This window comes from Podarcis erhardii, assembly GCF_964252035.2.
Source record: "Podarcis erhardii genome assembly, chromosome: 13".
Taxonomy (NCBI): domain Eukaryota; kingdom Metazoa; phylum Chordata; class Lepidosauria; order Squamata; family Lacertidae; genus Podarcis; species Podarcis erhardii.
In genome coordinates this window covers 42,088,579-42,101,376 of record NC_138502.1, presented here as the reverse complement: position 1 = coordinate 42,101,376, position 12,798 = coordinate 42,088,579, and the positions used below count along the sequence as shown (strand labels likewise).

At 42.6% G+C, this 12,798-nt stretch overlaps 1 protein-coding gene across 1 annotated transcript in view; it reads left to right on the top strand.

Moving 5' to 3' along the window:
• TANC2 (tetratricopeptide repeat, ankyrin repeat and coiled-coil containing 2) overlaps nucleotides 1–12,798 on the top strand; it is a 193,527-nt gene that overhangs the window by 141,368 nt on the left and 39,361 nt on the right. The window contains exons 9-11 of the mRNA XM_081837550.1: nucleotides 5,083–5,346; nucleotides 10,778–10,903; nucleotides 12,146–12,427. Of these exons, the coding sequence (XP_081693676.1) occupies nucleotides 5,083–5,346; nucleotides 10,778–10,903; nucleotides 12,146–12,427 (672 nt within the window). The remainder of the gene's footprint in view (nucleotides 1–5,082; nucleotides 5,347–10,777; nucleotides 10,904–12,145; nucleotides 12,428–12,798) is intronic.

The following is a 12,798-nucleotide window of genomic DNA, read 5'->3' as shown; positions in this document are numbered from 1 at the left end:
CGCTGCAACTTCTCTCAGAGAGTCGTCCTTTTTCTTTCTTCCTCTTGTCATTCCTGCTCTGGTTCCTGGCCCACTCTGTCCGGTGGTTTGATCCAAACCTTTGATCAAAAGCCCTGAAGTCTTCATCTGGGGCCATCTCTTGCTGGACTTGAGAGGTTGAGCCATTCAGGCTAACTGCCAGTAGTTTCTGTTTCTTTCTGTCATCTCCATTTTACTGAGCATGGTCTTAATATGAGGCAGATATGCTTCTCAGACTGCCTGGCTTCCACGGGCTTGTAAATTAATCCTACTGTAAGAGATTTGATCCATCCCACCAAGGCCTTTACATGAGGCTTTCACACAAGGTGAAAAAGTTTAAGGGTTTCCCCCTCACCAATGGCTACAACTAAATCTCCTTCAAGCCACTATTAGAATTGGTTGCACTTTCACTAGTCAGCAGCTATTCATATAGCTTTTTGCTCTTGTTTGCATTGGAAGGTCAGAAGGTAGATAAAGCCTGCTTATTTTCAGCGTCTGACTGTAGTACTCCAGTCCAAGCTCATTAGATACTCATACATCTTGTGGAATGTCTTAACCAGACTCAGATGGGATCTGTGCAGCTGGGCTTTTAGGTCAGCTTTGATCCCTTTAGCTGCTGAGCAAGCAAGGCTTTCACCTATTCCTGTGCAGCCTTCAGGGTTGCTTTAAGTCGTCTTCATCTCCTAGTGGGATACCCTGATTCTGCAAGAAGTGCTGCGGCAATTTTCTACATATTGGCTAAATCACATCACATCACAGTTTCTCCTGAAAGAAACATTGCTCTACTTCTGACGCTAGGGTTAAGCACTCCGTACTTTCTCAAGTATGAGAAATCCAGGGAACTGTACTATGGGATTTAGTTTCCTTTGAATGAAAGTACGCTACATACTTAAGTTGTCACTGAAGTATCTGTTTTATTTACAAGGATAGTAAAAGGAAATAGATTTCAAAAACAGGCAGTAAAACTGGTGACCCAAGGCAGCTCCCCAGCAGAAGCCAGTGCAGTTGAACTCACATCTGCCTGCCTGCCTACCTCCATCTGTGTCCAGATCTGTCTGACCTCAGCATCTCTCTCCCCATCTGCTTCTAGTGTTCATCCTGTCCTTCCTCAAAACTCTGATGGGTGCCTTATTTCAAAGGCATGGGAGGGGAAGTCCCTGGCTACCCATTGGTTTAACAATAGGTCCATTTGCGCTAATCAAGGCAGCCAAACTCATAACAAAGATTACTAATGGAAGCAATAGAAGCCTCAAAGGAAATTTGTTGCACACTAAGTTTATCGTTCTTACATTTGTCGGTCCATGTTGAGTCTGCATATTATCTCACTTCAATTGCAGTTTCTCTCTGCCTCTCTCATAACCCATAAAGCAGAGGTTTTCAACCTTTTTGGGTCCACGGCTCCCTTTACCAACTACATTCTTTCTGCATTGTATGCCTGCCCCCCAGCCCTCACACTTCCTTTCTAAAGCAAAGCTCTCATAGGGTCCTAGAATCCTCCTTCCTCCTTCCTCCTTCCAAAGCACAGTTAGTGCATTCCCAGATTTAGGAATTGGTGGGAGGGCTCTAGGACCCTGCCGGAGCCTCTCTTTGGAAAGGTGGTGGGGCGTGGAGTGTCAAATTGTGTGGCCTGTGGGTTCCATGCCAGAGTACTCTTGCAGCCCATTTGGTATGAAAAGTTGGACAGCCCTTGTTTATAGCTTGCTAAGATAATTGTATGGAAGTGAGAGCTGGACCATAAAGAAGAGGAGGTTAAGGGTGATATGATAGCCATGTTCAAATATATAAAAGGATGTCATATAGAGGAGGGAGAAAGGTTGTTTTCTGCTGCTCCAGAGAAGCGGACACGGAGCAATGGTTCCAAACTACAAGAAAGAAGATTCCACCTAAACATTAGGAAGAACTTCCTGACAGTAAGAGCTGTTCGACAGTGGAATTTGCTGCCAAGGAGTGTGGTGGAGTCTCCTTCTTTGGAGGTCTTTAAGCAGAGGCTTGACAACCATATGTCAGGAGTGCTCTGATGGTGTTTCCTGCTTGGCAGGGGGTTGGACTTGATGGCCCTTGTGGTCTCTTCCAACTCTATGATTCTAAGGCTGATCGCCGAAGAATTGATGCTTTTGAATTATGGTGCTGGAGGAGACTCTTGAGAGTCCCACAGACTGCAAGAAGATCAAACCTATCCATTCTTAAGGAAATCAGCTCTGAGTGCTCACTGGAAGGACAGATCCTGAAGCTGAGACTCCAATACTTTGGCCACCTCAGGAGAAGAGAAGACTCCCTGGAAAAGACCCTGATGTTGGGAAAGATGGAGGGCACAAGGAGAAGGGGACGACAGAGAACGAGATGGTTGGATAGTGTTCTTGAAGCTACCAGCATGAGTTTGACTAAACTGTGGGAGGCAGTGGAGGACAGGAGTGCCTGGCTGTGGTCCATGGGGTCACGAAGAGTTGGACATGACTAAACAACAACAAAGATAATTTCATATGGTGATGTATACACTAAGAAGATCTAGAAAAGTCTAGTTGACCAGATTTGTGTAGGGTGGGGGAAGTTCCTCTGGTCAAGCTCATAATTGGGCTTAGGTAATTGGTTTGTTTATTCCTTGGCCAGTTGCGAGCCAAATTGGACCTCATCATGCACACTCCACAATGTCTTTGACAGTGCAGTGGGCTCCAATCCCACCTCCATCTGTTCCCCTTCCACCCCACAAACGTCTTCCTCGCTTGCTCTCATTCACCCATGTTTTTCCAAACTCCCTTCCAATGCATGACGCCACCCATGTGCCTGGCTGCTAGATCCAGTGCAGTGGAGGCAATAGCAAGCCTCTTCCCACCCTTCACCCCAATCTCCAGCTCTGGTGCCTGCTGCACTGCTATGCAGTGTGCTGGATGCAAGCACACAGGGAAGTACAATGTGCTGGGAAGATGGAGAGTCGAGAGAAATGTCTATCACTTATTTCCTGACTCCTGCTTTCAGCCAAAGCAGCAGGAGCAGCCAAGTAAGTGGATGGAAAAGAAGGAGGCTTGTGGAAAAATCAAAATTGGAAACAGAATTGTTAGATCCTAAAACTAAGAATTTGTGAAGAATGTATAACTTGCTGTTGAAATGGAATACCCAGGATGAAATGGTTAAATCTGTTATGATTAAATGGGCACAAGATGTGGGACATAACATTATGATGGCTGACTGGGAAAAGTTATGGACCACAGGTATGAAGTTTACGGCATGTCATGCCTTAAGAGAGAATATAATGAAAATGATTTACAGGTGGTACTTGACACCAGTCAAGCTTGCAAAAATTTATCATTTGCCCGATAATAAATGTTGGAAATGTAAAGAGATTGAAGGTACATTCTTTCACCTTTGGTGGACATGCCCAAAGATTAAGACCTTCTGGGAGATGATCTATAATGAAATGAAAAAGGTATTTAAATATACCTTCCAGAAGAAACCAGAGGCCTTTCTCTTGGGCATGGTCGGCCAATTGGTGCGAAAGGAGGATAGAACTTTTTTTATGTACGCCGCAACAGCAGCAAGAATACTCATTGCAAAGTATTGGAAGACACAAGATCTACCCACCCGTGAAGAATGGCAGATGAAGGTGATGGAGTACATGGAACTGGCAGAATCCGGGACCAAGGAGAAGAGTCGGTGGAAGAAGATTGGAAAAAATTCAAAGTTTATCTTCAAAAATATTGCAAAATTAAGGAATGCTAGAAAGATGTTGGGAAAAGAAAATTATGTGGTTTTAGTAGAAATGACATAAAGGATTAAGTAAAAATGAGTTGGTGAAAGAGAGAATGTAAAATTATAGTATATTAAGACAAATTATTAAGATAAAAATAAGGTTGGAAGGATTTGCTGAAATAACAAATTGAATTAGAATACAAAAATGGGAGGTGTGAGGAGGTCAAGGAAATAAGTGAATGTAAGTAAGTGATGTACAGGTTTGACTTGTGTTTTATCTTTTTTCTTCTGTTTTCTGGTTTTTGATGGTTTTTTTAATATGTATTGTTTTTTCGTTTTTTCTTTGATTGTTATTTTTTCTTTTTTCTTTTTTCTGTATTATTTTTTCTTTTTTCTGTAATCTTTAAAATCTTAATAAAAATTTATTTATTTTTTTAAAAAAGAAGGAGGCTTGGAGGATCATATGCATTAGGGGTGGCAGGGTCATGGCTTGAGGGCTGTGAAGTGTAGAATTCTCCTTTGCCTCAGATTGAAATATAAACAGCAGAGAATGGACTCCAAATTTCATATTTCAGGGCTGGGTGATATAATGCCTGCATACACAGAAGCCCAGAGCCAGTGGCTGGGAGTCAACCAATGAGTCCTGTCAGCAAAATCCCTGTGCAAAGGCTCCTCTTTGCACAATGGGGATTCTCGCTCTTCCCCTGCTTGCCCCCCAAAATTGGTTTTGGGGAGTCGGGAAAGTGGGGATCGTTTAATCTAGCAAGCTGAAATGCTTGCCCTGGCGGAACAAATTGCCTTAGTGCAGTGTTGAGTTCCACCCAGTGATAGTGTCCTTTTTGAATGATAGCTAAATTAACCCCATTGGAGGTAATGTGAGAGAATGACAGAGAAGTGGGAAGTAGCCGTCATCTTGAGTTCACTGTAGCAATGAACAGATTGATGAACAGAACAGCTGAGAAGAAAAGTCAGGGCTCCTGTATATATTATGTTGTAAGAGCAAAACTTCTGCTTAATGATGAACTCCAGCAACTAACAGTTTCGCCTTTGTGACCTTCATGTTTCCTTAAATACCATTTGTGTTGTTATATTTTTCAAACTGCAAATGTATATTTGCATATTCATCTCCCCTGTAATTCCAAAACTTGCATTTATGTGGCAGAATAGTTGCCATATGTCATCTTATATTCTCTTTCTGATTGTCAAGGGAAAATATACATGCTTGCCTAGCCACAGTAGACAAACACTCATTCATACTCTTATAAGGCTGCTGAAGAAATAGACATGGTTGAACCATGGCAATCCTTTCCTTCATCTGTAGAGTCACACTTGAATTAACTGCCTCCTTTGTTATTCATGTTCTCTGTTTGTTTGTTACAGCAACACTGACAAGCTATTCTGAAAATATGGATCGTGCTAAGTATGGAGGGGAAAGCAGTAAAGAATTAGGATCTGGAGGAAACTTGAAACCTTGGCAGTCTCAAAAATCCAGCATAGACTCTTGTTTATATCGAGTGGATGAAAACATGACGGCCTCTACATACAGTTTGAACAAGATCCCTGAAAGGAACTTAGAGACTGTTTTATCCCAGTCAGTACAATCCATTCCACTCTACCTTATGCCTCGCCCAAACTCCGTAGCAGGTAAGAAATTCTCATTAAGTGCTAAGGTAAATTGTAATTAATGGTGAGCCAGAAACTCGTTAGTTACATTTTTATCACCCTTGTAAAAATTGTGTGAATGCTTCAGGTGTTTAAAATATTATTTCTGAAATAACATCCCATACTAACTTTACATTTCAAGTTATCCAGTGTCTCCTAGTTTTGTGTCCCATGGATCCTGTCTATCTCTACCTCAGTTGTGTTCTTGGCCATGAGAAACTTGCTGGAGGATTACACAAAGCTACATCTCCACTCCTGATAGTTTCAGAAGTACTTGCACAATGTCACTTGCTCTTTGTTCAATTTAACCCTCATATTTAATTAAATCACATAAATTTCTAAATGTGCTAATGAGAGATTAATGAAAAGCTGCTAAAGAGTGATGCTGCGTGAACCAAGTAGTGAAACTGGGAGTGGAGGGGAGCCAAAATAAGACTGCACAAGGCCACTACAAACTCTAATATTCTGTCATTTCCCCTACTCCTAGGAACAACTTTAATCCAGTCTGGGTCTGCCTTACTTCCAACTAGCTCTAAGTCAAACATTTCTATTGGGTAGTCGCCAATCTTAGATTGATGAGTGACTCCCTAGAAGAATGTCACATGCAGGCAGCGACCATTTTAGGTGCGTCCATGTTGGGTGATAACGCCAAAGCTGGTGCCTCCTCCCTATGAAGCATTGCCCGGGATTCATCACTCTGGTCCCGTCATGTCCCAAAGACATGAGCACATGACTAGCAGAGTCCAAACAGAAGCTCAGCCTTGAGGAGTAACATCTAAGCCTAATTTATTGCAAATTAAATCAAACGTAACAGAACAAAGAAAAACATGGCTTCTCTCTCTGCAAAGAGAACTGCAAAAACAATAACTATACAAGACTCCAATAATCAGTGCTGGAATGTAAACAGACATGTGATATGTAACAATCCCACACATCTGTAGCACGGGAGGAATGGAATTCTCAACAGTCCAATTGATGTATGATTGCTGAGACGTGGGTCCTTTTGGACCCGGAAGAGGGTAGAACCAGGGTGGTGGTGCAATGGGGGCAGGGCACACTTATGCGCATTCAGCAGATGCACACGGGAGCCGGGAACAGAACCCACACACAAAATGGTTGGTGCTTGTAGTAACAGACCTCAAGTGGTACCCGGAGAACCACAAAAGGTTTATATCGGTGATATTGCAGAAACTAATAGATACTGGTTTGGGACACAGATTTGCTGAGCTTGTATGCTTGGGAGAGATGCCCATCAAACGTTGTTTCCCTCATAATTTGCCTACAGCTGAGAAATGAAATTATGCACATGGGTGGGGGACATTTCTTCCCAGATGTCTCAGTGCTGGACGCAGAGGCACTGGAGAAAAGTCTTTTGTTTCGTTATAAAGGAGAGGTGAAAACATAAACTAGTGTAGGGGTTCCCAAACTGTGGTCCACGGACTACCAGTGGTCTACAAATTTCATTCAAATGGTCCACAGTGTGTTGATAAAAAGGACAATTAAAGGTCATACAGCATCTAAGGTAAAGGTAAAGGGACCCCTGACCATTAGGTCCAGTTGTGACCGACTCTGGGGTTGCGGCGCTCATCTCGCTTTATTGGCCGTACAGCTTCCAGGTCATGTGGCCAGCATGACTAAGCCGCTTCTGGTGAACCAGAGCAGCGCATGGAAACGCTGTTTACCTTCCCGCTGGAGCGGTACCTATTTATCTACTTGCACTTGACGTGTTTTCGAACTGCTAGGTTGGCAGGAGCAGGGACAGAGCAACGGGAGCTCACCCAGTTGCGGGGATTCGAACCGCCGACCTTCTGATCGGCAAGTCCTAGGCTCTGTAGTTTAACCCACAGCGCCACCCGCGTCCCTTCATACAGCATCTAGTGCACTACAATTACTAAAACAGGCAGAAAAAACTACTAAATGGTATGCCAGGACCCTCAGCAATTTTCAAGTGGTCCATGGAGGAAATGTTTGGGAATCACTGAGCTAGGGGAAGCTAGCAAAGCCTGTAATAAAATTATTTGCAAATGCTATTTGTTGCTTGAGTTAGGAAGCTTCCTAGAACTTACTTGGTTAAACAAACCTAAAGGCTGCATAGCTTTTCCCCCCTCGAAGTTTGAGAGCATCACTAGACTTGCTCACCTTGTCTGTGAGTCTTAAACATCCCCCTTTCGGGCAGGGTGCACTTATTTTGGAGCTGAAATTAATATTCAGGGCTTAGGACAAAAGATAGGTGGGATTTTGAACCAATCTGATATAGTACATTAAAAGTCAATTTAAAATAGCTGGTGACTCATTTCCAAACTGAACTGAGGGAAGTTTGCCCATCCCTAGTTTATATCACAAGGGCTTTATAGAATCATTAAGTACCTTTAATCCTAGTTAAGCTATATTTCCTTCACTCTTGGAAAGTTTTATCACAAGCTCTGCTTCTCTTTTTCTTTTGCAATAACTTGTGATTAAGTGTTACCTGGAAACTAAATCTGACAGCATGACCTGAAGACACATGATCCAGAAGTCTTGCTAGAGTTGAGCAGGCTTGGATATGGTATGATTTCGTGGGGAAAAGTCATGATATCAGTGAAATAAAATGTTTATCTCAGCAGCCCCCCTCCAAACTCCAATGGATCCTAGACCACAAGGCATTGGCTAATATAAATGGGGGGCGGGCAGTAAAAGGTTCAAGATTGTAGGCTATACCGGTATCTAGATCATGATAACTTTCATTTCTCCAGTCTTTGCCACCCTCAGCTGTCTGAAGATCTCCTGCTCCCTTAAACAGTTCCAGCCCCCATTTCCTCTCTTGCTAAACTTCCTCCCAGAGCACCTTACTTCTTTCAATGACCCCCTCAAAATCTACTTTTTTGTGAAGCCTTTGACACAGTAGCCTGGTTTGCATGTAATGCTGAGTTAAACTGGCTTACCTTGAACAAGAAAATTCTGGCCACCTGGCTGATCCCTTCCTCCTCTGCCTCCTTCACTATCAGGAGCTAAGTGATTTGGCTTAGCGTTATGTCTGAAACGGGGCTTGTGATTTGTCTCACTCCAGACAAGCCATGATCTGTAACCAAGCTTTGTTCATGGCTTGCCATTTGTGGTTTGTTTGGGAGAGACAAGTCCCAAGCCTGGATTTGCTTGTAATGCTAAGCTCCTGGCTTAGCTCTTTGTAGCACAGCAGCAGGGAGAGAGAGGAGCGAAACAGCTGCCAGTTTCACATTGTGTGATCAAGGCCACTCTCCTAGTTCTTGTGCCTTACTGTACCTAAGCCTAAGTATCTTTAACTGAAGTAGCACATATTCTTTTCCTGTTTTCCTCTGCCTGCCTCCACTTCGCTCTCCTTCCTTTGTTGTCTCCATTGTGTCTAATTATAGATTATATCCCTTTGGCAAAAGGACATCGCCTCTTGTAACTCAGCAAAGCAACATGCACACCAATTATGCTGTATAAATCAGTCATCTTCATTGCCCAAAATAGCCTCATATCTATAGAAATCTTTGACATGCTTATTAGGACAAAGAGGTCATTTTTCTCTCCTTTGACCATAACTGTTCTCCATATATTCTCCACCTTTCAGCTGAAATAATACTTCATCATTTATTTATTTTTACTGTGGAACTGTTCCAAACAACATTTTAAAAGCATCTAAGCAATTTGTTTATTGTATTTATTCGTTCAATAAAAACTCAAAGTATTTTACAAAATGCAAATGCAAGTGACACCTTTTGCTTTGTGTGGTTGTATATTATACTTAAAATTACATATACATTCTGTGCCGGTTTTCTTTTCCCTGTTCCACGCAATCTGAATGCCTCTCTTGCAGTTCTCTTTTGTGGGCTGAGTAAAAGGAAAATATAGATTGAGTGATTTTTGTGTGCATTGGGCCTTAAGTATTTTGCATTGTTAGTGACTGAAGCCATTCAGCATTCCTTAATTTCAGTTGAGAATATTTACAGTGTACAACATCATTGTTTTCTATGTAAGCCTTCTAAAGAACTAATCAGGCTAAAAGTGCATTACAGTATGCTGCTATATCATTTTATTCTCACAACAGCCCTTTGAAGTTGGCCAGGTGGAGAAATAATTGCTTGCTCCAGGCTGTGGTTTATGGGTGAGAAGCTATTTTTGACCTGTGGTTTCTCTGTAACATATATTTTAGCCTTATGAACAAAGAGCTGCCTCCACCTGGTTATCAGGGTTGAAATGCATCTATTTTCAGGCATTGCATACACCTACCATTAGGTGACATGAAGGCATTTTATAGCCAGATGGAAATATTCATGGCAATGAAGTGTTTGCCTCATCAAACTGCAAAAGGGTCACTGAGAGAGTTGGGAATCTATTTACCGCAAGCTTTCAGGCTCCAATATAAACAAATCCCAGGAAAGGAAGGTCCAACCCTGTATGAACTCTAGATATAGTACCTGACATGATATATATTCTTTTGGAACTACTCAATCTAGGGCCAAAGAAATAAACAAGTGGCTACTTTTAGGTCATTTTGCTTAGGGAAGTTAACATAATTAATTTAAGGAATCTTTCTCTACAGTCTTTAGAAACCTGCAGGTTTACATTTCTATCTTTTTCTAAATTAATAGATACTAACATTCTAATAGTGGGACGCGGGTGGCGCTGTGGGTAAAACCTCAGTGCCTAGGACTTGCTGATCGTAAGGTTGGCGGTTCGAATCCCCGCGGCGGGGTGAGCTCCCGTTGTTCGGTCCCAGCTCCTGCCCACCTAGCAGTTCGAAAGCACCCCTAAGTGCAAGTAGATAAATAGGTACTGCTTTATAGCTGGAAGGTAAACGGCGTTTCCGTGTGCGGCACTGGTGCTGGCTCGCCAGTTGCAGCTTCGTCACGCTGGCCACCTGACCCGGAAGTGTCTTCGGACGGCGCCGGCTCCCGGCCTCTTGAGCGAGATGAGCACGCAACCCTAGAGTCGGTCACGACTGGCCCGTACGGGCAGGGGTACCTTTACCTTTAACATTCTAATAAGCATGACCAACATATCTGATGAAGAGTTTTTGTTGACTTTTCTTTGGTCCTGTGTTAAAGAGCATGAATTATTTGCTTTGATCCAACGAGCACAGCTCAGATGCTGTACAGCAGGGGTGGAGACCCTCCAACCTGTAGGCCAAATTAAACCTGCCAGCCCCTGGAGGTTGGCCCACCTAACAGTTTTGGGCAAAGTATGGGCATATATGAAAGTTCAAACCACAGGTTAAGGAAGAAGAATCTCCAGCGCACTTTCGGTATGCCTCTGATTCTTCCTTTTGAAGACAAAACACTACACTTTTGAATATGGTGCCTTTTCCCGTAACCCTTCAATATGTATTGAATGACGAGTGCTGTATATTTACTATAATGTCTTAATACCAATCCCAAAAGTGTGTCTCATCAAGCATTCTATTCATTGGCAGCCACAAGCTCAGCCCATTTAGAAGATCTAGCTTATCTTGATGAACAGAGGCATGCTCCCCTACGAACATCTCTACGGATGCCTCGTCAGAGTATGGCTGGTGCTCGCACACAACAGGACCTAAGAGGTAAGCATTATGTGTGTGCAGCTGTGACATATCCCGGGGTCTTTAGCAGCTACCACCCTAGTACAGATGCCTACTGAAGGTGTCCACATTCTGAGAAGGAGCCTAGTGTAGTCTGGGCTATCTCTGGCTGCACTACAGTAAGTTATCCGGAGCTATCCAAAACATAATTGGAGTTGCTTTAAAGCAGGGTTTCCCAAACTTGAGTCTCCATTTGTTTTTGGACTACAATTCCCATCATTACTGACCTGCTGGCTAGGGATGATGGGAGTTGTAGTCCAAAACACACACACCAAAAAACAAAACAAACAAAAAAAACCCAGCTGAAGACCCACGTTTGGGAAATCCTGCTTTAAAGTAGTAGGATTTTTTAAAAAAATATTTACCACCCTTTTGGCCACTAAAAGGACAGTATAAATGGTGCTATCCACATACAGTATGAGAGCTTATAAGTACTGGGGGATTCCCCAGCTATGGCAAAAAAGACTGTATATTAAGAAAGATTACTTTATATATTTTTAAAAGAGGCAGGGAGAGAAACCTTTTCAAATGTATGTGGGGTGGTGGGTGGGCCTTTGTATCTGCCATGTCCTTCCATAGTGACAGAATCTTAAAAACAGTTAAAAGCTCCATAACTATTGAAAGACAGTTACAGATAGGTAGCCGTGTTGGTCTGCCATAGTCAAAACAAAACAAAATAAAAAAATTCCTTCCAGTAGCACCTTAAAGACCAACTAAGTTAGTTCTTGGTATGAGCTTTCGTGTGCATGCACACTTCTTCAGAATCTGAAGTATCTGAAGAAGTGTGCATGCACACGAAAGCTCATGCCAAGAACTAACTTAGTTGGTCTTTAAGGTGCTACTGGAAGGATTTTTTTTATTTTTTTTGTTTTGACTATTGAAAGACAGATCAGAATATCCAAAATAGAGGAAGGGAAATCCACCCACCCCTGTTTTTATAGTTAGTGTTAAAAAGTGAAGGTGGTATGAGGCCGTTGGGGATCCTCCCCCCCCCCAAAAAAAATCCCTTCCCATCGAATTGTATTTCCTTCCGCCTTTTCTGAAATTTTCCAACTTCTCTGCATTTGAACAGAGCAGTGCTATAGTAGCCAATGATAGCTAAATTCAAATGGATCCCTTGAAAAGCTCACCATTGTTCAGGACTAGAAGGTGGCACTCAGCGCTTCCTTAACCATAACTAATTATAGTTCCTGAATTGTACATGTGTTTTCCCCCCCTTTGCAGTACGCTTTGCACCTTACAGACCTCCTGACATCTCTCTGAAACCGCTGCTTTTTGAGGTGCCCAGCATCACCACAGAATCTGTATTCGTTGGCCGGGACTGGGTGTTCCAAGAGATAGATGTACAATTGCAGAGTGCTGATGCCAGTGTGAACAGAGGTGTGGTGATCGTTGGAAATATAGGCTTTGGCAAGACAGCAATCATCTCCAGACTGGTTGCGCTGAGCTGCCATGGCACACGGATGAGGCAGATTGCTTCTGACAGCCCCCATGCATCCCCAAAACGTAAGCGAAGAGATGTACTAACTGGATAAATCTGTTGTGTGCTTATATAGGTTACATATTATCTAATGGAGATGTGCTCCTATATCCTGTACACAAGCAGGTTGGGACGGTTCCTTGCATTTGTAGGTGTGAGAAATTATAGGGATTCTGAACTATTCATTTTCCAGTCATATACTATAAGAGCTTGGAATTGCTAGAAATTCAGCTTTTATTTCCATTGAATCTAGACTTGTCTTTCCACTTACTACAGCTCAGATAAGAGTGCTGGCAGCTATCTGCCTATATACTGAAACATTTGGGTGCCAATCTTCACAATGAGGACAGATACAAAGAGTTCTTAGTGACTTCTCCACAATTAAGACTTCTTCCTC